The sequence below is a fragment of the Cebus imitator genome, unplaced genomic scaffold, assembly GCF_001604975.1.
Source record: "Cebus imitator isolate Cc_AM_T3 unplaced genomic scaffold, Cebus_imitator-1.0 Scaffold656, whole genome shotgun sequence".
In the NCBI taxonomy this organism is placed as follows: domain Eukaryota; kingdom Metazoa; phylum Chordata; class Mammalia; order Primates; family Cebidae; genus Cebus; species Cebus imitator.
Window position 1 is genome coordinate 294967 of NW_016107971.1, and position 25859 is coordinate 320825.

The 25859-nt window shown below is 43.0% G+C and overlaps 1 protein-coding gene, 1 non-coding gene and 1 pseudogene across 3 annotated transcripts in view; 1 reads left to right on the forward strand and 2 right to left on the reverse strand.

Moving 5' to 3' along the window:
• Nucleotides 1-371: 371 nt before the first annotated feature.
• Nucleotides 372-1315, reverse strand: LOC108295719 (annotated as a pseudogene).
• Nucleotides 1316-5500: 4185 nt separating this feature from the next.
• LOC119469448 lies at nt 5501-5604 on the reverse strand. Its single transcript, XR_005198246.1, has one exon. It is a non-coding gene; the product is annotated as a U6 spliceosomal RNA (small nuclear RNA).
• Nucleotides 5605-6973: 1369 nt separating this feature from the next.
• The window catches only part of ALDH18A1 (aldehyde dehydrogenase 18 family member A1), a 41810-nt gene continuing 22924 nt past the window's right edge, over nt 6974-25859 (forward strand). The window contains exons 1-7 of one of the 2 annotated variants that reach the window (XM_017518021.2): nt 6974-7176; nt 10345-10460; nt 15291-15505; nt 19633-19782; nt 19872-19976; nt 23392-23550; nt 23962-24052. In XM_017518021.2, coding sequence (XP_017373510.1) covers nt 10373-10460; nt 15291-15505; nt 19633-19782; nt 19872-19976; nt 23392-23550; nt 23962-24052 — 808 coding nt within the window. In that variant the 5' untranslated portion in view covers nt 6974-7176; nt 10345-10372. The remainder of the gene's footprint in view (nt 7177-10344; nt 10461-15290; nt 15506-19632; nt 19783-19871; nt 19977-23391; nt 23551-23961; nt 24053-25859) is intronic. The other variant, XM_017518023.2, reaches the window with a different exon arrangement.

Sequence of the window (25859 nt, forward strand, 5' to 3'; positions counted from 1 at the left end):
TGAGTTCAGCATAAAATCTTTTTTTTTTTTTTTTTTTTTTTTTTGAGACAGAGTCTCACTCTGTCACCCAGGCTGGAGTGCAGTGGTGTGATCTCGGCTCACTGTAACCTCCACCTCCCGGGTTCACGCGATTCTCCTGCCTCAGCCTCCTGAGTAGCTGAGACTACAGGCATGTACCACCATACCTGGCTAATTTTTTTTTATTTTTAGTAGAGACAGGGTTTCACTGTGTTAGCCAGGATGGTCTCGATCTCCTGACCTCGTGATCCACCTGCCTCGGCCTCCCAAAATGCTGGGATTACAGGCATGAGCCACCATGAAAATATATTTTTTAAAAGGTAATCAGTTATTTAATTAGATCCTTAAGACATTTAGAAAACCAATTTGTGAGGATAAATTCCACTCCTCAGGGCAAACACAGATTGCAGGTAGCCCTGGAGCTAAGGAGTAGCTTTGATTTTTGGTAAAATTTGTGAGTCCGCAGTTTATCAATTTTCTGCTTTTCTGTAATCTCATAATTTCTTTTCTGTGTCGAAGATCTCACCTTCCTGGTATCTGGGCTTCCCTAGCTGCTTCTTGAAGTAAGCATCAGTAAGATGTTTCGGGATTTTTGTACTGCTATCAATTTTGGTTGAGGTGGCAATGAGAAATTTCTGGTGCGTCCTTCATAGAGGAACTCAATTGAGGATGAGAAGTCCAGTCACAAGTAACAAGCCACTACTAGCCAGCTGCTTCAGGAAAACCACCCTCTTGCCCTTGTGACGTCCAGTGAGGATGATCAGAATGGTCCTGGGAGTAATGCTGGCTCACAGTTTTCTCACATGCTGACTGAGGGGTTTTTTGCCATGGCTCAACAGCTTTTGAGGCACATCTTCATTAGGATAACACCTAGGCATTTTGCAAAGTTTAACAACCTGGGTACCACCGTTCTTGTCACCGCCAACTGGTTTTGTAACAGTTGCAAGAAACTTTTCTCCTTTTTCTTTTCAACCTTGGATTTAGCGGCTGAGTACTTCCTCTTGTACGTGCCTTTCTGGAATATGTGGCAGATTGGGAACACCTGCAAGTTCCTCTGACAAGGACGGGATTGTGGTTGCAATGGGGCTTCCCCTTCTTGGGGTTTTTAGCCTTGAGGTTACCCTTTTTCACTTTGCCGCCAGCATCAGCCTTCTTGACTTCAGGTTTCTTCTTTTTAGTATCTGGCTTCTCAACTTTTTCACCTGCCATCTTGCAAGATGGGAAAGAGCAAAAAATCCGGGTTTTTTTTAGCACAAGGCAGTGGCAGCTTACAAAGGGCTCTGCCTGCCCTGCCAATTCAGAGATTCTGGCTTGCAGAGAAAACAAAGTAATTTCCTATTATCATTCTTGGGTGGATAGGAATTGGTTGGGAACTATGATAGAAAACATTAAAAAGTTTAGGCCTAGAGCAGAATTATGCTAGTCTTGTAATTAAGGCAAATTTTTGGTGGAAGATATCAAATCTACTTGTTTTAAACTTTAAATCCATTTTACAAAGAATTGAATCTAAAGAACAGAATGTACTGGAACAACTTTAGTGAAACTCTGAAATGTGGAATTGTAAGGTGCACCTCCTCAGTGACCTAACAATTTAGTGGGGGAAGATCGACATGGGACACAGACTACATTTGTTCAGAAAAGCAAACATCAATGTGGCCTAGACTAGTGAGGGGCAAGTTTCCAGGAGGTGGTGAGTTTGGAACTAATGTGGCAGGATGCAGGGGACTAGGAGAGCAGGTGAGGGAAGGTGATCGCAGGAGCCTAGAACACCACTGCATATTTCATTCCCTTATTTTCTCTTCCTCATGAAGGCCCAGGGTTTTTCATGGACAGGAAGGTTTGGGGGCTGAAGTGACTAGTAGAATTGAATGTGCCAAACAGCCAAGATAAGCAGGATGGCAGCTCCTTTTATGGGAACTTGAAAGCCAGACAGAATTCAGAGATAGTTTGGTTTCCTTCACAGCATATTAATGCTCTGAAATTAAAACTGCCTTTTAATAAATCATATGCTTAGTTATAATCCTTCATGAGAAGAAAATGCTCATTTGTAAATACCATCTCTGGTTTGATAATTTTGCCCTTTTCCAAAGCACTTGGAAAGTAGCCAGCTTCCCTGAAAGAAAATGGCAAAGTTTTGTAGCAGTTGTTATTAAACTAGAGGAAGTGCTTCTGTACAAGGGAGATTCTGCACAAGGGGAGGCTGGTAGCTGGGAACCTGATAGCACAGATTCCCACCAAAGTCCATTTCCTAGACATTTAATTCAGTAATTCTGCCTCCGAGGAGACCTGCAGTAAAACCACAAAGCTAACAGATTATTTAAGTTCTCCAGGTTTGGGCTTCTTAAAGGGATATAGTCTTATGTGACAATTTATTCTTATCTATGGAGTAACAGACATCCAATCCACTGGTGACAGGCAACCTGCCCCTTTCAGAATCTGGTCCCTCTTACTCCGTGATTCAGATCTTTAGCCCCATGCCCAAGTGCTATGAAACCATTCTGTGCCTTTAAGCAAATTATATGTCTAATATAATTCACATACCATAGAATTCATCCTCTTAAAATGTACAATTCAGTGGTTTTAAATATATTCACAGAGTAGCACAACCATCACCAGAACATTTGTAGTCCCAGCTATTTGTGAGGCAGAAGCAGGAGGATCACTTGAGCCCAGGAGGTTTAGGCTGCAGTGAGCCATGATCATGCCACTGCACTCCAGCCTGGGATTTTAAAGTAGTGGTTCCCAACGGTTAGTCGCAAAGTATTCTTCTAGGGTGCTTTATAAAACTACTGATTCCTGGGCCTTACCCCTAGAGATTCTGAATCACTGGTGGAAGAGGCAGGTCTGGGAAGTGGGGACTCCAAGATCTATATTTTGCAAAGTTTTCCAGATGCTTCTGATGTACAGCTTGGTTTGTGAAACTATGTGATGCTGTATAGTGTGGCTGAAACTGGTTTCATTTAAGTGTCCCATCATTGCCAACTCCTGAATATGTCTACCATTTCTCTGAGAATTCCAACTGCTCAGAGCTTTGCTTAGGAAGGGGAGGGGACAGCCTCCACGTTTCCATGACATGTGTGACTGGACCAAGAATGGAGTCCTGAACCAGTCTAGGCCAGCACAATTTTCTCTCCCAGGAACTTGGACTTTAGATCAAGACTTGAAATCAGTCGCAAGTTGGTTGTGACTAACTGGAAAGATTTTTTAGAGCTGGTGAAGCCATTTTCCACCAAATGTCCATTAATGGAGACTGTATCTTAAAAGAAAAGTAGAGAAAAGGAAACAGATGGGCAAAGAAAAGTTTGTTTTTTCTACCCTACTACAAATACAAAATACTCTAAATTTAACACATTCCATATTCTCATTCCTCACCCAAAAGAACTGTTCCCTCATCGATTTCTTGATTCCTGGTATTGCAGCACCATCAGATTTCCAAGCACTGCCCTTCTCTCACCCTCCTACTTTGAATAAGTGCTGTTAGTTCTCTCTCCTTTTCGTTCCTCATTCCTCTGCTGGAGCCATTTTTTGGGCCACCATTTCTTACTTGGGCTAACCAACATTCCAGCTCTAGGCCTCTTTACTGACTTCTGGCACAAAATTTGATCAGACCATTCCAGCACTTAAAAAGTCATGGCTCTCTGTTTTTGAGGATTATGAAATTCAAAATCTTTAGCATAGCACAACAAACCCTTTGTAAGATAGGATCCCAGCCAGACCCCTCTCCTGTCATGCAAGTAGCCTCTTTTCACAGGGTGCCTCACACCTCTGCATATTTCATTCCCTTATTTCCTCTTCCTCATATCCTGTACTCCTCTTTTAGGTACACCCCTTACTTCTAGTGCTTCAAAGCACAATTTGAATATCAACTCTTTTTAAAGTCATTGTATTAGTCCTTTCCACACTGTTATAAAGACATACCCAAGACTGGGTAATTTATAAAGAAAAGAGGTTTAATTGACTCACAGTTCCACATGGCGGGGGAGGTCTCAGGAAACTTATAGCGGAAGGGGAAGAGGCATGTCTTACATGGTGGCAGGCACAAGAGAGCAAACCAGTGAAGGGGGAAGAATCCATTATAAAACCATCAGATCTCATGAGAACTCATATCATGAGAACAGCATAGGGGAAACCACCCCCATGATCCAGTCATCTCCCACCAGGTCCCACCCTCCACAGGTGGGGATAATGGGGATTACAATTCAAGGTAAGATTTGGGTGGGGACACAAAGCCAAACCATATCTGCCATCTCTGAATGTCTGGGCATCCCATTCTCTAGTATTTATCATAATGGTATTTTTTTCTTTCTCTCTTTTTTTTTAAATTTATTTATTTTACTTGAGGCGCATACTATATCTGGCATCTCTCCCCATGTTATCCCTCCCCACGCTCTCCTCCCTCCCCACCCCCCACTGTCTCTCCCCTACTCCCCCACCACGCCCCAGTGTGTGATGCTCCTCTCCCTGAGTCCACATGTTCTCATTGTTCAACACCCACCTATGAGTGAGAACACGCTGTGTTTGGCTTTCTGTTCTTGTGTCAGTTTGCTGAGAATGATGGTTTCCAGATTCATCCAAGTCCCTACAAAGGACACAAACTCATTGTTTTTTANCTCCCCTACTCCCCCAACGCCCCAGTGTGTGATGTTCCTCTCCCTGAGTCCATGTGTTCTTGTTGTTCAACATCCACCTATGAGTGAGAACATACGGTGTTTGGTGTTCTGTTCTTGTGTCAGTTTGCTGAGAATGATGGTTTCCAGATTCATCCAAGTCCCTACAAAGGACACAAACTCATTGTTTTTTATGGTTGTATAGTATTCCACGGTGTATATGCACCACATTTTCTTTGTCCAGTCTATCATTGACGGGCATTTGGGTTGGTTCCAGGTCTTTGCTATTGTACACAAGGCTGCAATGAACATGCGTATGCATGTGTCTTTGTAGTAGAATGATTTATAGTTCTTTGGGTATATACCCAGTAATGAGATTGCTGGGCCAAATGGAATTTCTATTTCTAGATCCTTGAGAAATCGCCACACTGTCTTCCACAATGGTTGAACTAATTTACATTCCTACCAACTGTGTAAGAGTGTTCCTGTTTCTCCACATCCTCTCCAGAATCTGTTGTCTCCAGATTATTTTTTTCTTTTCTTGAGATGGAATTTCGCTCTTGTTACCCAGGCTGGAGTGCAATAGTGCGATCTTGGCTCACCACAACCTCCGCTTCCTGGGTTCAAGCAATTCTCCTGCTTCAGACTCCCAAGTAGCTGGGACTACAGGTGTACGCTACCATGCCCAGCTAATTTTTGTGTGTTTAGTAGAGACGGGGTTTCACCATGTTGACCAGGATGGTCTCAATCTCTTGACCTCGTGATCCACCCACCTTGGCCTCCCAAAGTGCTGGGATTATAGGTGTGAACCACCGTGCCTGGCCTCCAGATTTTTTAATGATTGCCATTCTAACTGGTGTGAGGTGGTATCTCAAAAAAATATGGAACGCTTCACGAATTTGCATGTCATCCTTGTGCATGGGCCATGCTAGTCTCTGTATTGTTCCAATTTTAGTATATGCGCTGCCAAAGCAAGCGTGGTATTTTTTTTTTCCTTCTCTTTACTGAGAGACTGAGGTCTCCATTATCCATGGTACTGTAATTATTTGCTCATGTATCTCTTCCATAAGACTGTGAATTCAACTATGTCTTCTTCCACACCCAGGGAATGCTTGGCACATTAACTAGGTGTCTCAGTCTATTTTGTGCTGCTAAAACACAATAACAGACTAGATAATTTTTAAATGATAGAAATTTATCTATCACAGTTCTAGGATACAAGATCAAGGTGCCAGCATCTTGTGAGGGCCTTCTTGCTGTATTCTCACATGGTAGAAGGGCAGAAGAGCAGAATAGGACACCCACCCCACAAACCTTTTGATAGCAGCATTAATCTATTCATGAGGGTCGCTCTATTCATGAAGGTGGAACACTCTTGACCCAAATGCCTCCCATTAGGCCCCACCTCCCAATATTCTTGCATTAGAAATATAAGTTTCTGACATATGAATTTTGGGGGACATATTCAGACTATAGCAGTAGTCAGTGTTTAATGTACAAGAAGATGAATAAACAGGCTTAGCAATGTTATCAGGGACAATAGATGGGCAAGATGCCATTCTGTGCCCAATCTCCTATCAAGTTCTGCCCTCCCACCACCCAGCACTATGTGCCTATGCAGGTATGTGTCCTTTGAGCAAAACACAGCAAGGAAAGAGGGAGAAAAATCTGTGTTTTCACCTTTTTTCTTTTTAAGAGATGGAGTCTTGCTGTCTTGTCCAGGCTGGATTTGAATTCCTGGGCTCAGGTGTTTTCCTGCCTCTACCTGCAAGAAGCTGGGACTAAAGGTGCACACCACTGTGCCAGGTGTTTGTGGTCACTCTTTAAAGGTGAGTCTGCATTCACCTTTGGAATAGTTCTAGTTGTCAGAGATTGAATATCCTATTTCAAAAAGCAATATCCTTACAACTGCCTTTGATGATTTGAGATGGGACCACTGGGGAAAACTCCAGATGACTAGGGGACAAGTAATTTGATTACAGTGCCAAAAATGCTTCCATTTAAGGAGCCAAAGTGTGCAAATGTGTGTAAATGGATCCAATCTATTTCCAGGATGTGCCTGGAGTAACTGTAATGTATGTAAGTTGATCCAACCTATTTCTGAGGTGTGCCCGGACATAAATGGTTAACACTGACAAACACACCTTATGAAATCTACCAACAACTGAGGGTGCCAGGCACCTCTTCTACCTCCCTGGAAGGCCAGCTGGGGCGGCGTTTGGAAGTTGTCTTCGGCCCCTGTCCCCTCCCGGGACGTGGACGTTCCCCTTGAACTTGAGCCACGCCTGCCGAGGCCTGGTGGGCGGGCCCGACACGTGGAGCGCGGGTCTGATTCTCGGATGGGGCCTACGCCATTGCCGCGCGGCAGCTCCGGGCCAGGCCCTCGCCCTACGTCAACAGCGTAGGCCTAGCTGTTCAGGTTTACTCTTACGCCACTGACGTAACGTCATCGTGCTGGACGTGTACGGAAGGAAAAAGACAGTGAGCTGGCGCCGGAATCGGCCCGGCGTGGAGTGCGGACCCGCGGCTAGCCCGGGCGGCGGTGAGGCAGGTAGGCGGCGAGCGGCCGGCATGCCTAGGCGCCCGCGTTTCTGCGAAGGCTGATGCGCGCCCAGGTTCAAGCGCGAGGGGCATGAGCGCCGGGTCGCGGGTCACCGAAGAGGCTGGGGGTCGCGGCCGGAGCAGCTGCCAGAGCCGGCGCCAGAGCCTGGGGATCTGGCCCGCGGGAGGATGTGGGTCTCGGCGGAGGGATGGCGGCTGCACCAGGCCGCCCAGGGCGCGCTCCCATATGCCGGTGCGCGGCGGCCCCGGGATCTACGGATGGCTACGGGCCTCCGGCTTCCCATGCCGCCCCTGGCTACACCAGGTGAGGAACTGGGCCAAGTGGAGAATTCAGGCCCCTTCTTGGTCCAAGAGTCCGGAGCCTGCACTGGTGCTGGCGGTGGTGACTGCGCCGGGATGCCGCGGGTTGTAGCTGGCCACACGCCGACGGGGGTCTGGGTCTCTAGTTCCCCGCGGCCCTCCGGGCGTTCGTGATCCCCTCCTCAAAGCCGGACTCCCTTTGCAGTATGGCATACTGTGTACGCTGGGGCCTTTCTGTTACAGCAGGGCGCACCCAGATCCCTTCCCCCATTATTGTCCCCTGCCCTCTAACGTGGTGAGGCCCATCGGGTCTTTGTGTTTGAGTAGTGAGCCATATACCGAGCATGTGTTTGTCGGTGAACTGTGTTGGGACTGAAGTTCAGTTCTCTGTTCAAATCAGTTAGATAAGGGTTTTCTGTTTACAGTCTGTAAAGAGATACTTGAGAAATGTTTTGAGTTAAAGCATGACAACTTTTATCAACTGATGATATGAAGTCTAAACACACACAGAGTCTAGACACAGTCACACGAATCTAGACACATGAGTCCACACACACACACACACACCCCATTTACTCCTTGAGATCAACTATGTGCTTCTCCAGGGCGTAATACACTCTGGCAAGGTGAGCTATCCATTGCAGCGAGAGAGCAGATGTAACCTCCGAGGTCAGACAGAGATGGTGGTACAGGGCAGAGGCCAGGAGGCTTGGTTTCTACATCAGCCTTCAACTTCTAACTCAGTGACGGTAAATGTTCAAAGCTTTCAATCACTCTTGGGTAATAGGTAAACAGTCAATCAATATATGTGTGATTATATCTAACAGGAATATTCATTGAATTCTTTGTTCCCTGATGGGTCTTGAAGGAAATTAAGGAAAAAATAAATGTAAGGCATCATTAGTGGCTAAAAGACAAAAGGAGGAAAACTGACATTAACTGACCATCTGTTGTACCCATGCATTATCTCATTTAATTCTCACTGTAATTTCATGACATCCTTAGTGTTAGTATCCCTGATTTATAAGTGAGGAAACAGAGGCTTAGAAAAATTAAGTAACTCTCCACAAGACACACAGATAGCAAATGCAGAGATTGAACCCAAATCTGACCAACTCCACAGGCCTTGTTGTTTTTGCCATATTGTCAATGGGACGTTTGTAATCCAGATGGGAAACGCAGTAGTCATGAACTACTTAAAAGCTAACCCATAAAATTATATCCAGCCGTGAAGACCTATAGAGTTGCTGGGGAAGGTTTCTTAGGGAGGTGGAACTAGAATTTGATTGTTTTACCTTTTGGCTCTTCTACAAGTATTTTGGAGAATTCACATGTAAATAATTGTTTAGCAGCCATTATTGAAGGAATTTACATAAGCAGCAAACATGGATCATGGGCTAAAACCATACTTCAGTGTTATGAAAAAACTGAAATCAACAATTAATACTTTCTGTTGCCTGCTAGATGCCATATGTTTTAGAATAGCTGTATCCTGCCAGTCTCTGTCCCATTTCGGTGCTGTCGTGCTGTATAAGTTGTAAAGCAATACACACATCCCTGATTTTTCTTCACCATAGGGCTAAATGCTGGTCTTCTGAGGCACATTTAGGAGGGTTGGGATATATCCACCAATCCATAGAGCAAAAGTTAAAAGGAGGCCCACAAACAAAGTGGAATATTTTTCTTACCTTGTGAAAACAGCAGTGTCTCTATAGCATAATGAGAGCTACAATAATGAATGGCTTGTTCTCTGTGTACATATGGGAAGGAGTCCCTGCTTTTTTGTGAAATAAACTATTTGTTGCTGCATTAAAAAAACAAAAAAACGATTTGTCTAAAGTCTCAAATTTTGACCCAAGGTGGGGAAATGCCCATAGCCGCCTCATGTTGTCAACTGAGATTTGTAGCCATGTTCTTATCCTCCACAGGATTAAGATGTTAACGCCAGTTGCGGGCATTGCTGCTGCCTTCCATGGGTGCAAGAGTTACTTTATAATCCTGTGGGCAACAAAGACATGGCAGCAGCCTTTGGCCTTTCCTCTTGCTTCTCATGGCTGTCTGGCAGGGATCAAGCTGACATTTCAAATATGTGTATTCCCCGGTTCTGTTGGGAGGTGTTAGTAGAAAGGCGGACATGGTTGCTTTAGGATGTTGGATCTGTTGTAGGAATTATATAAAGATTTAGTATTAATACATAAGCATTGCACCTGAGAGATTTTTTTTATTTAATTAGGAAGATGCCAAAAAGAGCAGATGTTTTTTGTCTATCAAAATGTTCATAGCCCTGCATTGTTATTTGCTTACATAAACACTAAGATGGTTCTAGAAAAGGAAGGGTTAGGGTTGAGGCCTAGAGAGAGGCACTTATTCTTTCTCTCTTTTCTATAATATAGAGGAGGTTGAAGTTTCTCTAATACAGAGGAGTTTGGAGCAGGAGAGTCAGATTTTTACTCCAACAGTAAGGGGAGGTAGAGGGAAATAAAATGAATTGTCCAGTATTTTTCATTATTCGCTTTTTAAAAACTGTATTCTGCCGGGCGCGGTGGCTCAAGCCTGTAATCCCAGCACTGTGGGAGGCCGAGGCGGGTGGATCACGAGGTCAAGAGATCGAGACCATCCTGGTCAACATGGTGAAACCCCGTCTCTACTAAAAATACAAAAAATTAACTGGGCATGGTGGCGCGTGCCTGTAATCCCAGCGACTCAGGAGGCTGGGGCAGGAGAATTGCCTGAACCCAGGAGGCGGAGGTTGCGGTGAGCCGAGATCGCGCCATTGCACTCCAGCCTGGGTAACAAGAGCGAAACTCCGTCTCAAAAAAAAAAATAAATAAAATAAAATAAAAACTGTATTCTGCAGATACTTTGGACAGTGACCACATCGCAGCATGCTGAGTCAAGTTTACCGCTGTGGGTTCCAGCCCTTCAACCAACATCTCCTGCCCTGGGTCCAGTGCACAGCCGTCTCCGGATCTCGTATGTACCATAGGAAACTTATGAGTATCTGGGAAGTTTGGTTGTCAAAGTATGTTTCAGATGAGGTTTTAAAAGAGAAAAAGGTGTTTGCTTGGAGACAGGGTCTCATTTTGTCACCGAGGCTGGAGTGCAGTGGCACAAACATGGCTGAGTGCAGCCCAGACCTCCTGGAATCAAGCAATATTCCTGCCTCAGCCCACCAAGTACTTGGGACTACAGGCACACACCACCATGCTGACTTTTTTTCATTTTTTGTAGAGACAGGATTTTGCCATGTTGCCCAGGCTGGTCTTGAACTACTGAGATCAAACAATCTACTCACCTTGGCTTCTCAAAGTGCTGGGATTACAGGCATGAGCCATCATGCCCAACCAAGAAAAAAAGTTTAAAAGAGAGAAAGAGAAGATGTAATTTGGCAGAATTAGACAAAATTCTGCCAAATAGCAAGGAGGCATGAGTCAGCCTCCTAGTGAAATGTTCTAAGTGTTTGTGTCAATAAAGTGTTCCCTGTATTTATTGCCCCCAAATTTTTACATGCTACCTTTTTTTTTTTTTTTTTTTTGAGGAGTCTCACTCTGTCGCCCAGGCTAGAGTACAGTGGCCCAATCTCAGCTCACTGCAGCCTCCACCTCCCAGGTTCAAGTGATTCTCCTGCCTCAGCCTCTCTAGCAGCTCTGAGATTACAGGTGTGCACCACCACACCCAGCTAATTTTTGTATTTTTAGTAGAGACAGCGTTTCACCATGTTGGCCAGACTGGTCTCGAACTCCTGACCTCAGGTGATCTGCCCACCTTGGCCTCCCAAAGTACTGGGATTACAGGTAAGCCACTGCACCTGGCCCTGTGCTTTTTTTTCATTACTTTTTTTTTGTAATTAAGTTTTACATGTTGAGCTAATTATAAATTTATTTGTAGTTTTAAGAAATGGTACAAAGAGGTCCCTTATGCCCTTTTCCCAATTTCACCCAGTATCTCAACCACACTTCGAGGTCACGATAGGGCCTCCAGCAGAGGGAAGAAAGCCAGAAAGCCTAGACCTGACACTTGCCCAAAGGGTAATGCACAATACTTGACATAGCTCTGAGCTCTGCAAACAGCCACTGATGATTCCTGGTTGAAACCCTAGGGGAGTAAGCCTGTCTCTCCACCACCCTTCTCTCTATCAGATCAGTGAGACCAAACCATTATGTGTACAACTTTTAATCTTAAGACTTAGGTATACGTATTGCTTAGGATAATATTCCTGGAAACAGATTAGTGTACCTATATTATTAATAATTAGCCTAATGAAGGAAAGTAGCACTCCACAAAACTTAGCCTCAACAATAAACCAGTCCTTTAGCCCCAGGGACTCCTGCAGCAGGAAGAGACCATGCACCTGTGGATCCAGCAATACTGCCAGAACCCCAGTTCCATCCCAGATGATGGCTTACATCTGTGCCAGGATCTAGATGGCAACCCTATTGTGAAAAAAGATCATATTAACTTTGTTATATCTCCACAAACCTGAAATATAGTCACTTGAGAAATGGTTATTTAAGGGAAGGAAGAAATGACTCCTTACTACTTCGTTAGAAATGTTCTTTCTTGCAGCACTGTTTACAATAGCAAAGACCTGGAACCAACCCAAATGCCCATCGATGATAGACTGGACAGGGAAAATGTGGCACATATACACCATGGAATATTATGCAACCATCAAAAACGATGAGTTTGTGTCCTTTGTAGGGACATGGATGAACCTGGAAAGCATCATTCTCAGCAAACTGACATAAGAGCAGATCAAACACCGCATGTTCTCACTCATAGGCGGGTGTTGAACAATGAGAACACATGGACACAGGGAGGGGAGCACTACACACTTGGGACTGTTGGGGGGAAATAGGGGAGGAACAGTGAGGGGTGGGGAATTGGGGACAGATAGCATGGGGAGAAATGCCAGATATAGGTGATGGGGTGGAAGGCAGCAAATCACACTGCCACATGTGTACCTATGCAACAATCTTGCATGTTCTTCACATGTACCTCCAAACCTAAAATGCAATAAAATAAATTAAAAAAAAAAAATGTTCTTTCTAAGATTTGTGTGTGAAGGAGGCAGGAAGGCAGGAGAACCCACAGGTACCTTCCCATTTATGAGAATAAGCTCCTGCCTGCTTTACCCATCATAGATTGTGGTTAGGGAGTGAGTTAGTGGCCAGGAGATAGAAGCAGAAGGTCAAAAGAAATTTTGAAAAAATTGTAATTTATAGACAGACACTATAAAGGGAAGTGATAATGGTTGGTTCAAGTGAAGGTAGTTAACTCTCTAATAAAGTTGTAGAACAGTGGTTCAAAGGGTGGCTTGGAATAATTATTTTAGTAATTCATTTAAATATTTGTGAGTTGTTTATAATGAGATATAGAAGAGTCTTTGCAGGGAATTGCTTAAAGTTTAGTCCTGCTGAGAACCAGTGTTACCCACCTTGTCTTGCTTCTTGCTGTCAAGGAGGAAGGTCTGTTTGCTGTAAGCACCCCTCCCACCTTTCTCCACCCCCACTGATTTGACAGCATCTTCTCTCCCACATAGCCCTCACCCAGCCCATCTGCCTGTGCACTCATTCTCCTGTGTCAGTTACAATTATGTGCATGTAGCAGGAAACCCAAAATACTAATGGCTCAAACAGAATAGAAATGTATTTATCTTTTCTCCTGAAGGAAGCCTAGCAGTCCTGCAAGAAGGTAGGCAGTCCAGGGCTGCTAGAATAGCACTGTGAAATCATCAGGGATCCCTGCTCGTTCGTTCCTGTTTCTTCACAGTTCCTTGTAGCTCACAATGAATGATTGAGCTCCAGCCTTCATACCCATATTCCAAGCAGCAGTGGGGATGAAGGGAAGAAAGCACATCTCTTTTAAGTTACTAGAAACCCCACATAACATTTTTACATGTCTCATTAGCCAGACTTGGTCACATGGTCCTATATATCTGAGCAAGAAAGGCTGGGAAATGTAGTCTTTGGACTGGTGGCAGTATGCCTGGCTAATACTTGGGTATCTGATAATTGCGTGAGGAAGGGCGAATGGGTAATTAGTAAGTAGCTAAGCAGGAGGTGTTGGGCCCATGAGAAGTATTGAAGGGGTTCTGTGCCTGACATTCAGCTTTTACTTTTTTACTTTTAGCTTTATGCAGGTATCTGTTCAGCTTTTTAATCAAGATTTTTTTTCCTCCTTAGAAATCTTGTACCTTTTTTTGTTTGTTTGTTCATCTATACAAATTATCTGTAATCTTGTACAATGTTACAAGAAAAAAAATCAGGAAAGAATTGGTTAGAGGCAGATGTCTAATGGGGTGAAAAGGATCTGACTCTAACATTGCTTTTCCTTCAGAAAGCTCTACGGTTTCTTCTATCATTGTTTACAGGCATCTGGATTCATACTGCCATGTCAGAAAGAGAAACTGTAGATAGACTAGTTAAGATTTTTTATTATTCATACCACTTGTGTGTGTGTGTGTGTGTGTGTGTGTGTGTGTGTGTCTCGGAGTCTTGCTCTGTTGCCCAGGCTGGAGTGCAATGGTGCTATCTCAGCTCACTTCATCCTCTGCCTCCTGGGTTCAAGCGATTCTCCTGCCTCAGCCTCCTGCGTAGCTGGGACTACAGGTGCCCACCACCACACCCGGCCAATTTTTGTATTTTTAATAGAGACGGGGTTTCACTGTATTGGCTGAGCTAATCTCAAACTCCTGACCTCATGATCCACCTGCCTCGGCCTCCCAAGTGCTGGGATACTTTGTTCTTTAATGTCTTTGCTAATCAGCCTCTTCCCTCTTTTTTTTTTTTTTTTTTTTTTTTTTTTTTTTTTTTTTTTTTTTTTTTTTTTTTTAGATGGGGAGTCTCACTGTCACCCAGGCTGGAGTGCAATGGCACAATCTTGGCTCACTGCAACTTCCATCTCCTGGGTTCAAGTGATTCTCCTGCCTCAGCCACCTGAGTAGCTAGGATTACAGGTACCTGCCACCACACTCATCTAAGCTTTGTATTTTAGTAGAGATGAGGTTTCACCATGTTGGCCAGGCTGGCCTCGAACTCCTGACCTCAGGTGATCCTCCTCCCTCGGCCTCCCAAAGTGCTGAGATTATAGGTGTGAACCTCCAAGCCTTGCCAGCTCTTTCCTCTTTTTATAATAATATGGTTTCTTTAGAAATACCTATATTTTTCTGATTATAAAAGCAGTGCATCTTAACTGCATAAACTTGGAAAATATAAGAAAGAACAAAGAAGAAAATTTAAAGTTGCTTATAATCCTATCAAGATAAAATGTTTTTCATTAATTTTATCCATCTGTGTGTTTATACATGTATATGAAATTAACATAAGCATTTTTCTGCTTTATTAAAAATTCTAAAAATGTTAATCTCCTTGTATTCAACATTTACTCTGCTTCTGATTTTTCTGATAATAAGACAGTGATGAACAGCTTTCTGATAAATATCTTTTTTAGAGAACATTTTTTAAGGCTTTTTATACATTTGCCAACCTAAATTCAGGAAAGATTAATTTGTACTCTTCACCAATGGCATTTGAGTGTGTCTATGACCTGCATACTGGGTGTAAACTCCATACAATACATAAAATAAGAATATGCTAGATAGAATACATAAAATAAGAATATGCTAGCGTAAAATAAGAATATGCTAGATGGAGCTTTTGATATACTGTGCTAGTTTTACACAGTTAATGATAATGCTATTTTTTTGGTATCTAAACTGGTTAATACTGGGCATGGATATTTTTATTGAAAAACTAAATTGAGTATTTCTTTCTTTCTTGCATTTGACCTTGGTGGCTACAGATCGTATCCAGCCTTCAGTCATCAGACATGTTCGTTCTTGGAGCAACATCCCCTTTATCACCGTACCCCTCAGTCGTGCACATGGCAAGTCCTTTGCCCACCGCAGTGAGCTGAAGCATGCCAAGAGAATCGTTGTGAAGCTCGGCAGTGCTGTGGTGACCCGAGGGGATGAATGTGGCCTGGCCCTGGGGCGCTTGGCATCTATTGTTGAGCAGGTGATTGCCAAGATAGAAATGCTGTACTAAATTGGGGTTTGAAGTTGCTAGTTCAAATTGGGTTTAAGTTGCTCATCAACTTATAAAAATAATTGTGATTTCAGTGCAATAGATTTAACCCAGTGTGAAGATTTTCCCAATGTAGATGTCAGTAAGAGATAGCATCTTAGGGCAAGAAAAGGGAATGTTAAGGAGTAAGGGAGATTTCTTGCAGTTCATGCCTCAGACTTCTTAGTGATTAAGAGCTGTTTCTGTCAGAGATTCTTAGTTCTGGTTATGCAGTAGAATCATCTCAGGCCTGGAGATGCCTAGGCTTCACACCTATCCATTTAATAAGTATCTCTGGGATGAGGCAGCTGTGTTTGTTTGTTTGTTTTGAGAGGATCTCACACTGTCACCCCAGCTGGACTGTTATGGCATGATCACAGCTCACTGCAACCTCAACCTACCGAGCTCAAGTGATACTCCCACCTCAGCCTCCCGAGTAGCTGCAGCTATAGGCACAAACCATCATGCCCAGCTAATTTTTGTAATTTTTGTAGAGACAGGGTCTCACTTTGTTGCTCACCCTTGATAATTGTTTAGAATAGAAAATGTAAGAAAAAAATTCTATCAGGTTTCAGGTTAGCAGTTTCCCAATATTAACTCCGCAGGAAAGTTGTTTTTTAAAAACTGAAAATTTAATTATGGAGGGTAGTGTAAAATTTCAGCTGCCATGGAAGAGTTCTTGCTTTATCTGTGGGATGCCCGGATGTCTGCTTTTGACTTTTGGCCAAATCTGGCATGCTGCCTGTTTTTGTAAATGAAGTTTTATTAGCTCTCTGCCATGCTCATTCCTGTAATCCAGTACTTTGGAAGGCTGAGGCGGGAGGGTTGCTCGAACCCAGGAGTTTGAGACTAGCCTAAGCCATATAGTGAAACGCTGACTCTACAAAAAATTTTTTTGAAAATTAGCCAGGCATGGTGGCACGTTCCTGTGGCCCTAGCTACTCAGGAGGCTGAGATAGGAGGATTGCTTGAGCCTGGGAGGTTGAGGCTCCAATGAGCTATGATCATGCCATTGCCCTCCAGCCTTGGTGACAGAGCAAGACCCTGTCTCAAAAAGTTCTAACTTCTTGGGATGCTGAGGCAGGAGCATTGCTTGAGCCCTGGAGCCCAAGGTTGCAGTGAACTATGATAAAGTGTTGGGGTTAACCAGCCCAGGTCAGAAATGGAGCAGGTCAAAACTCCCATGCTGATCAGTAGTGGGAATCAGTGCCTGTGAATAGCCACTGCATTCCAGCCTGGCCAACATAGAGAGAGAGAAAAAAAAAAAAAAGAACTATCATAAAGTCGTTACACTCCAGCCTGTGCAACAGAGTGAAACCCTGACAAACAAAAACAAACAAACAAAAAACCCAAAACAACAATTATCAAACACACCTCCTAGACTGAGTTCATCAGATAAACTTTAAAAATATTTATCAAGAGACGACACTGTGAGGGGCATAACAGAGCCTCTCTACCTTAAAGACTTAACAGAGTCTCTACCCTTTGGGAGCCAGAACTGGGACTTCCCAAACATACAGGTGACTGTTCAGGGCAGTAAATATCCAAATGAGTGGGCCCAAATGACGGGGACTGATGGGTCCAGAGATGGGAAACTCAGATGAGAGTATGGTTGTTCTTGGGGCTTCCCAGGAGAGCTGGAACTCGGCCTGGGCCTTGATAGCTGATGGGATTTGCATAAATGGGGAAAGTTCCATGCTGCTAAGTATACAGTGCGACTGGTGACCCTGCAGGTGTGCTGTCCAGTGGTTCTGGGGAAGGGACTGGCTCTAGGAGTGGATTCCAGATGGAGGACAGACAGGAATGAGTATGGCATGCTGTGGACCAGGGAGGAAACAAGCTGGAAAGCAGAGATGGTGGTCTTATCAGGAAGAATGAAAGATAAAGTGGATCATTCCATTAGGCAGGGATCTGAAGCCAACTAGGTGAGTTGGGGTTCAGTTTCAAAAGCAGACTGAAGATTTGGAACGAAGGAGAAGCTTGATGAAAACAATAGGAAAAACCTGGTAAAGGTTCACATAGGTTACCAGCTTTCTTTCTAGGGCTGTGTGTGGACCTAATGGAAGATCTGTCTCCATCAGGGCCTGCCTAATATCATGTCAGATGGACTCAGGAGCCAACTTACGGTGGCTTCCACTGGCCATAGATGGAATGATTTGGACATCAAGAAAGGGAATCACAGCTGGGCGCAGTGGCTCATACCTGTAATCCCAACACTTTGGGAGGCCAAGGTGGGCGGACTGCCTGAGGTCAGGAGTTCGAGACTAGCCCGACCAACATAGTGAAACCCCATCTCAACTAAAAGTACAAAAATTAGTCAGGCATGGTGGCACCTGCCTGTAATCCCAGCTTCCCAGGAGGCTGAGGCAGGAGAATCGCATGAACGTAGGAGGTAGAGGTTGCAGTGAGATGAGATTGCACCACTGCACTCCATCCAGCCTGGGTGAGAGTGAGTTTCAGTCTCAAAAGAAAAAAAAAAGAAAGGGAATCACTACACAATGCAAAAAAATATGTTTAAATCCCTGAATTCATAATTACACTTAAAAAAACCTCATTGGCCATTTTTGGAGAAGCTACTCATTATTTTGAAAATGGATGAGTAAAGGGGAAGAAACACACATTTGTCCTGCTTTTCATAGACAAACTGTACCTCAGGGTAACCAAATGGTTGGTAAAGTAGAATTTCCCTTTTGGAATTCTTCCAGATTATAAATGAAGAAGGAATCATTGAGTTAGAATATCAGCATTTTGCCACTCCTAATGGAATAATTGATCTTGGCAATGATCATCAAACAGATGCTAATATCACAAAAAGAAAGATAACCAGGCATTATGTATCCCCTTGATGGACGTGTACACCACAACCTACTAAGAATTGTTGGGGGGAAAAAAAAAAAACAAGCCTTCCTACCAAACAGCAATTTATAGGAAATACAAAGCACAGTGTTAATACCATAGGGACACAATTGGGAAAATGTAGGCTGGGAAATCCTAAAGAATAAACAACTGAGTTTAACAAAAAATTACAAGAGGGAAAACTGATGGAGAGGGGAACCCATGAATTAAAGAGACTCAAGAGACACTTCAATTAATTTGTAAGGCAGGGTTTGGCTTGCATCTCAATTTGAGCAAGCTAAAAAAAATTGGCAAAATATGAACACTGGCTATTTGATATGAAGGAAATCATTGAAATGTTTCAGATGATAATGGTTTTGTGGAGAGAGAAATATATATATTATACAATTATAATTTTATAATAATTATATGTTTTAAAAATGTTTAAAATATAATTATATATATTTTATGTTACATATATATATAATTATCTTTTAGCAGTTACTGCCGAACTGTTTACTGATGAAATAACGTCTGTTGCCTGGGATTTGTATTAAAACAATGGTTCCAGCTACTTGTGAGGCTGAGGCTGGAGGATCACTTCAGCCTAGGCAGCCAAGGCTGCAGTGAGCCACATTTATGCTACTGCACTCCAGCCTGGGCGACAGAGCAAGACTCTGTCTTAAGAAAACTTTTTAATAGGGTTTTTTTCTCTTTGAGACAATGTGTCTCTCATTCAGTTGTCCAGGTTGAAGTTTGGTGGTGCCATCACGGCTCACTACAGCCTCAATTTCCCTCAGCTCAGGTGATCCTCCTACCTCAGCCTCCCAAGTACCTGGCATGCACCACCATGCCTGGCTAAATTTTGTATTCTTTGTAGAGACTGGGTCTTGCCATGTTACCCAGGATGGTCTTGAACCTCCTGGGCTCAGGCATTCTGTCTGCCTTGGCCTTCCAAAGTGCTGGGATTACAGGCATGAGCCACCATGCCTGGACAATTGTTTTAACAAAAAATAAATTAAAATGTCTGATTTTTATCTGCCACCTGCTATACAGAAATTTGAGACATGATATAGGAATTTGTGCTTTTACCAATCTGCTTGATTCTTCCAGAGCCAGCCACATGCTGGTTCATAAACCAGCATTTGGGATCTACTCAATAGTCTACCCTACCTCTATCCCTTGTGAGGAGATGAAAGAGACAATATGTTGACTTGTGATTCCCTTTCCTTTCTCAATGCCAGGTATCAGTGCTGCAGAATCAGGGCAGAGAGATGATGCTGGTGACCAGTGGAGCCGTAGCCTTTGGCAAACAACGCTTGCGCCATGAGATCCTTCTGTCTCAGAGTGTGCGGCAGGCCCTACACTCAGGGCAGAACCAGCTGAAAGAGATGGTGAGTGCTGCTTCCCCACTCGTTGAAATGGATCCTCAGGTCTTCTTCCCTCATTCCCGACCACATCTTGTCTGATTGGTATATTACAGGCGATTCCAGTCTTAGAGGCACGAGCCTGTGCAGCTGCCGGACAGAGTGGGCTGATGGCCTTGTATGAGGCTATGTTTACCCAGTACAGCATCTGTGCTGCCCAGGTGAGAGGCTGGCCTTTGCAAAGGGTGTGAGACCTGTGAGGGTGGTTCTTGTGGAACAAAGGGCTCTGGAGCCAGACTCATGGAATATGGCATCAGCTTCATCATTTGCTATTTGAGAGATCTGAAGAAAGTTTTTTATCTAACCTTTTTGTGCTTCAGTTTCCTCATCTGAAAATGGGGATAATATCAGTGCCTATTTCAGAGAGTTTTTGGAATGGCTCAGTGAGAAAATATATGAAAAGCATTTAGTATAGTGTTTGGTACATAACGCATTCTCGGTAAATATTAGCTCTTGTTACACTAATAACTCTTAGGATTACAAGTGCTAACACTTCTGAAGACAGAGAAGTTAAATGTCTTTATTTTACTGGCTTTGACTTCAGGTGGCCTGCTTCTCTTTGCAACTTGTTGGTTGCCTTTCATAGCAGATATTTATTAAGCTTTGAAGGGAAAGAGGAATGCTGGTGGTTGGTTTTTTTACCAATTCAGCAAATATTTATTGAGCACCTATGGAGAACCTAGCAGTCTTGGGCATTGGGGATACTGTGGTGAAAAAGTCAGACATGATTTCAGTCCTCATGGGACCTATGAATTTGTGGTGCCTGCCCCAAAATGTTCTAGAACCTTCTTTCTACATTGTTTTATTTTTACCTAAGTCTCCTGAATTTTTTGAATTGTATTCTTAATCAACTGCACAACTACACACTAAATAGAGACATCTAAATAACAGTCACCTCAGGAAACAACTGAAAAAAATCTAACTCCCGAATTATTTTATTTTGAAACTCCTTTATCTGCAAAGATGTGAAATATCTGTTATTTTATATTATGGATATTATTTTGCATGTATACCACATGTAACAATATCACCTATGTAAAATAACATTCGTGCATGTGGTGTACATGTAAAATAATATCCATAATATAAAATAACATATATAAGGTGATGTTGTTTTATATATATATATATATATATACACACACACACACACAATATCACTTGTGTAAATACATATATATCAGGTTTTGCTTCTTCATTTCCTGTTACTTTTTTTGTTTCTCCATCATTTACCTGTTTGTACCCATAGTAATATTCTGGTATTATACCAGAGTGTCTTCAAGTCAGTGAGCTGAAACAGAAAGGCATGAACTTGTCCCATTGCCTGTGGCTGGGGATCCCACGTTCTGTAGTCTTAGCTTTTGTTTTTTTCTCCTAGTACAATATAAATCTCTATTCCTATCACTCTTTTTTTATTATCTGCTTTCTCTTCTCCACAGTCCAATGACAATTTTGGTCTTTAATTTTTTTTTTTTTTTTGAGACGGAGTTTCGCTCTTGTCACCCAGGCTAGAGTGCAATGGCGCGATCTCGGCTCACCGCAACCTCCGCCTCCTGGGTACAGGCAATTCTCCTGCCTCAGCCTCCTGAGTAGCTGGGATTACAGGCACGCACCACCATGCCCAGCTAATGTTTTGTATTTTTAGTAGAGATGGGGTTTCACCATGTTGACCAGGATGGTCTCGATCTCTTGACCTTGTGATCCACCCACCTCGGCCTCCCAAAGTGCTGGGATTACAGGCTTGAGCCACCGCGCCTGGCCCTTTTTTATTTTTTTGAGATGGAGTTTTGCACTTGTTGCACAGGCTGGCATGCAATGGCGCAATCTCAGCTCACTGCAAACTCTGCCTCCTGGGTTCAAGCGATTCTCCTGCCTCAGCCTCCTGAGTAGCTGGGATGACAGGAGTGCAACACCACGCCCTGCTAATTTTGTATTTTTAGTAGAGACAGGGTTTCTCCGTGTTGGTCAGGCTGATCTCAAACTCCTGACCTCGGGTGATCTGCCCCCCTGGGCCTGCCAAAGTGCTGGTATTACAAGCGTGAGCCACCATGCCCAGCCTTAAATATGCCCCATTTTATTTTTCCCCAAACTATCAACATTCTTATTCTCTATTCCAGCAGCTAGACCCTGGCATTTCAGAGATACCCAACAAATTTTTTATCAAGTGAGTGAGTGGATTATTTTTCTATATATATGTTTCCAATGTCTTATATACCATTAAGGATACTCACTTATCGTAGCCAGACCCTTAACCATCCTCACTTTGACTGTTTCAGTGCCTGCTTTCTTTACTGTTTGCTTCCAACTTTCCCTACCACATCCTGCCCTACATAGCAAGAACTCTCTTCCTTAAACGTTAGAGAGATTAAAGTATTTGTTGAGCTTCAAGGTTTGTTGCCATTTAGTTTCTTGCTATCTCCATTTACCCATTTATCTTTTTCTCCTAAACATTGCATAAAATTTTGGTTCAAGCAAGAAAGCAGAGCTGTTTCCCAGCCCACACACCCACCTATTCATTCTACCTTTGAGCACCTTATGCTCATCTCTTCCCTTGAACTAAGTTGCCTTCTGTCCCTCTTTCAGCTTGTGACTAAAGACTAACCTCCATAAATTTCTCAGACTAACCCCACATGCTCACACACAATCTTTCTTAACTCCAGTAATGGCCTGCTTCAGAGCAACAGCAGTGACAACACAGCACTGTTTCATTTTGTCTAACACACTTTTCTAAGCAGAGTAAACAATTTATTCACTCATTCACCAAATATTTAAGGGCCTACTATGGCTAGACCCTGAATCAGATACTAGGATACAGAGATATTTTAGAAATTGCTGTGCACAGCAGTGTGCATCTTTAGTCCCAGTTACTCAAGAGGCTGAGGTGGGAGGATCACTTGAGACTAGGAGTTCAAGTCCAGCCTGGACAACAGAGCAAGACCCTCTCTATAAAAAAAAAAAGAAATTAATGGATAATCACGGATTCCCCTAGTATCCCTCTAAAATAGATACATTAATTTTCTTAATTTTGTAAATGAATGAGATTTTGAGATTTGGTAGCTCTCTAAGGATTAAAGTACTTTAGCAAGAAGTCTTAAATAAATTCTTAAATAAACATTTCAGATTATTGTACCTTTTTTTTTTTTATCTGTACAAGAATTAGGGCCAGGCGCAGTGGATCACACCTGTAATCCCACCACTTGAGGCCAGGAGTTCGAGACCAGCCTGGCCAACATGGCGAAACACTGTCTCTACTAAAAATACAAAAATTAGCTGCACGTGCCCATAATCCTAGCTGCTTGGAAGGCTGAAGCATGAGAATTGCTTGAACCCAAGAGGTGGAGATTGCAGTGAGCAGCGATTATGCCACTGCACTCCAGGCAACAGAGTGAGACCCTATCTCAAAAAAAAAAAAAAAAAAAAAGAATTGGATAAACACCCAGATATGTGTATTTCATTCTAATCTGTATGGGGCCCCAGAAACCCAAAGTTAACTCCCCTACTCTTAGCATCTTTTGTATACTGGGAAGTTTATCATTTTTCTTCCTCCTGCATTTTCAATCTATTTAATCCTTTTAGATTTTGGTGACCAATTTGGATTTCCACGATGAGCAGAAGCGCCGGAACCTCAATGGAACACTTCATGAACTGCTTAGAATGAACATTGTCCCCATTGTCAACACAAATGATGCTGTTGTCCCCCCAGCTGAGCCCAACAGTGACCTGCAGGGGGTAAATGTGGGTAAAGTATTTTAAGGGTTAAGCATGCTGGAGACACTAACACCACGCTGTGATGCATGCACTAACACCAGAAGTTTGGCATGAACAAGATGGAAAAGTTATGAGAGAAACTGTTGTCATGGGTCAGTGACTGCATGAGCTCCTCTGAACTTGGGGTTGCATTCAACAGGGTGAGGTGCTATAGTCACTTAAGATGGCACGATGAGCATGGCTTTGTATATTTCAGTGGCTGAAAGACTGCATGGGTTGCCAGTAGGCAGTGTGTTTTGCAGACAGAAGGGGCCTGCAAGAGCTGTCCTCTATGTATTTGGGTTCATTGGTTTTACCTGAGCTTAGCTGGGTGCTTCCATTAATTTCTTTTTGGACTGTTTAGCTCACTCACTTATGACTTTTTAATCTGCATTCTAGGTTATTAGTGTTAAAGATAATGATAGCCTGGCTGCCCGTCTGGCTGTGGAAATGAAAACTGACCTCTTGATTATTCTTTCAGATGTAGAAGGTACAAAGTGATGCTTTTTTCTTTTTATCTGCCCTTTGTTTTAAATGCTACATGTGTGAGTACATGAGTTTCCCTCTTTCTTTGAGTCCCTGTGATCTTTTTTTACTATAGATCATTAGCCATATGGTCTGACAAAGGGCTTTTATGACTCAGAAGAGGGTGGGCGAGTCCAAGAGATGTAGTTTGAATACTGAAATGTTATTTCTAGGTGCTTTCAGTTGTTTTTCTTAAATAACAGCTTTATGGAGATATAATTTATATACCATACAATTCACTTATTTGAAATTTACAATTCTCTCCTGGCATGGTGGCTCACACCTGTGATCCCAACACTTTAGGAGGCCAAAGCAGGAGGATTAATTGAGCCCAGGAGCTGGAGATCAACCTGGGCAATATAGTGAGTCCCTGTCTCTACAAAAAATAGAAAAGTTAGCTGGACGTCATGGTATGCGCCTGTGGTTCCAGCTACTTGGGACTGAGGCATAAGGATCACTTGGGCCTTGGAGTTCAGTCTGCAGTGAGCTGTTATCACACCACTGCACTCCAGCCTGGGTGACAGAGCAAGACCCCGACTCAAAAATAAATAAATAAAAGTTTACAATTGGGTGACTTTTAGTATATTCATATAATTGTGCAACTATAACAACAGTCATTTGTGGAACACTTTTTCTTTCATCACCCCAATAAGAGACTCCATAACCTTTAGCAGTCGCTCCCCTCTTCTACCCAAACTCCCCATCCCTAGGCAGCCTCCAGTGTACTTTCTATTTCTATGGATTAACCTGTTCTGGACATTTTATTTAAATGGTATCATATAATATGGTGACCCTTTGTGACTGGCTTTTTTCACGTAGCATATTTTCAGAGCTTATCCACTTTACAGCATGTATCAATACTTCATTTCTTTTTATTGCTGAATAATATTCTACTCTGTGGATATACTGTGTTTTATTTATCAGTTCATCAATTGATAGACATTAGATATGAACATTTATAACACGTTTTTGTGTGAACATGTTTTTATTTCACCTAAGAGTGGAATTGCAGGGTCATATGATAACTGTTTAAAAGACTTTTGAGGAACTACTAGACTGTTTTTCAAAGCAGCTGTACCATTTCATATTCTTACCAGCATTGTATGAGGGTTCTAATGTGTTTACATCGTTGCTATTATTCAACGATGTAATTTTTGTATTTTTAGTAGAGACAGGGTTTCACCATGTTGGCCAGGCTAGTCTCAAACTCCTGACCTTGTGATCTGCATGCCTCGGCCTCCCAAATCCCTACCTCGGGATTACAGGTGTGAGCCATGGTGCCCGGCCAATCAGCAGGTTTTTATTGAATTTCTACTATGAGCACATAGTGTGCTAGGTGCTTGATAAATGTAACTTTCAATCTTTATAGGAACCCTCCAAAGTAGATAGGTAGGTTAACCTAATTTTACAGAAGAAAAAATTAAAAATTAAGTTGAAGCAGGGCACAGTGGCACATACCTGTAATCCCAGCTACTTGGGGGTGCTGAGGCAGTAAGATCACTTGAGCCCAGGAAGTTGAGGCTACAGTGAGCTGTGATCATGCACTGCACTGCATTGCAGCCTGAGTGACAGCAACAGAGACCCTGTCTGTTGGGGGTGGGGGTGGGGGGCAGGAAGAGGAGAATAAATAATTTTTTAAAAATTTTAATTTAAGCCGGGCGCGGTGGCTCAAGCCTGTAATCCCAGCACTTTGGGAGGCCGAGGTGGGTGGATCACGAGGTCAAGAGATCGAGACCATCCTGGTCAACATGGTGAAACCCCGTCTCTACTAA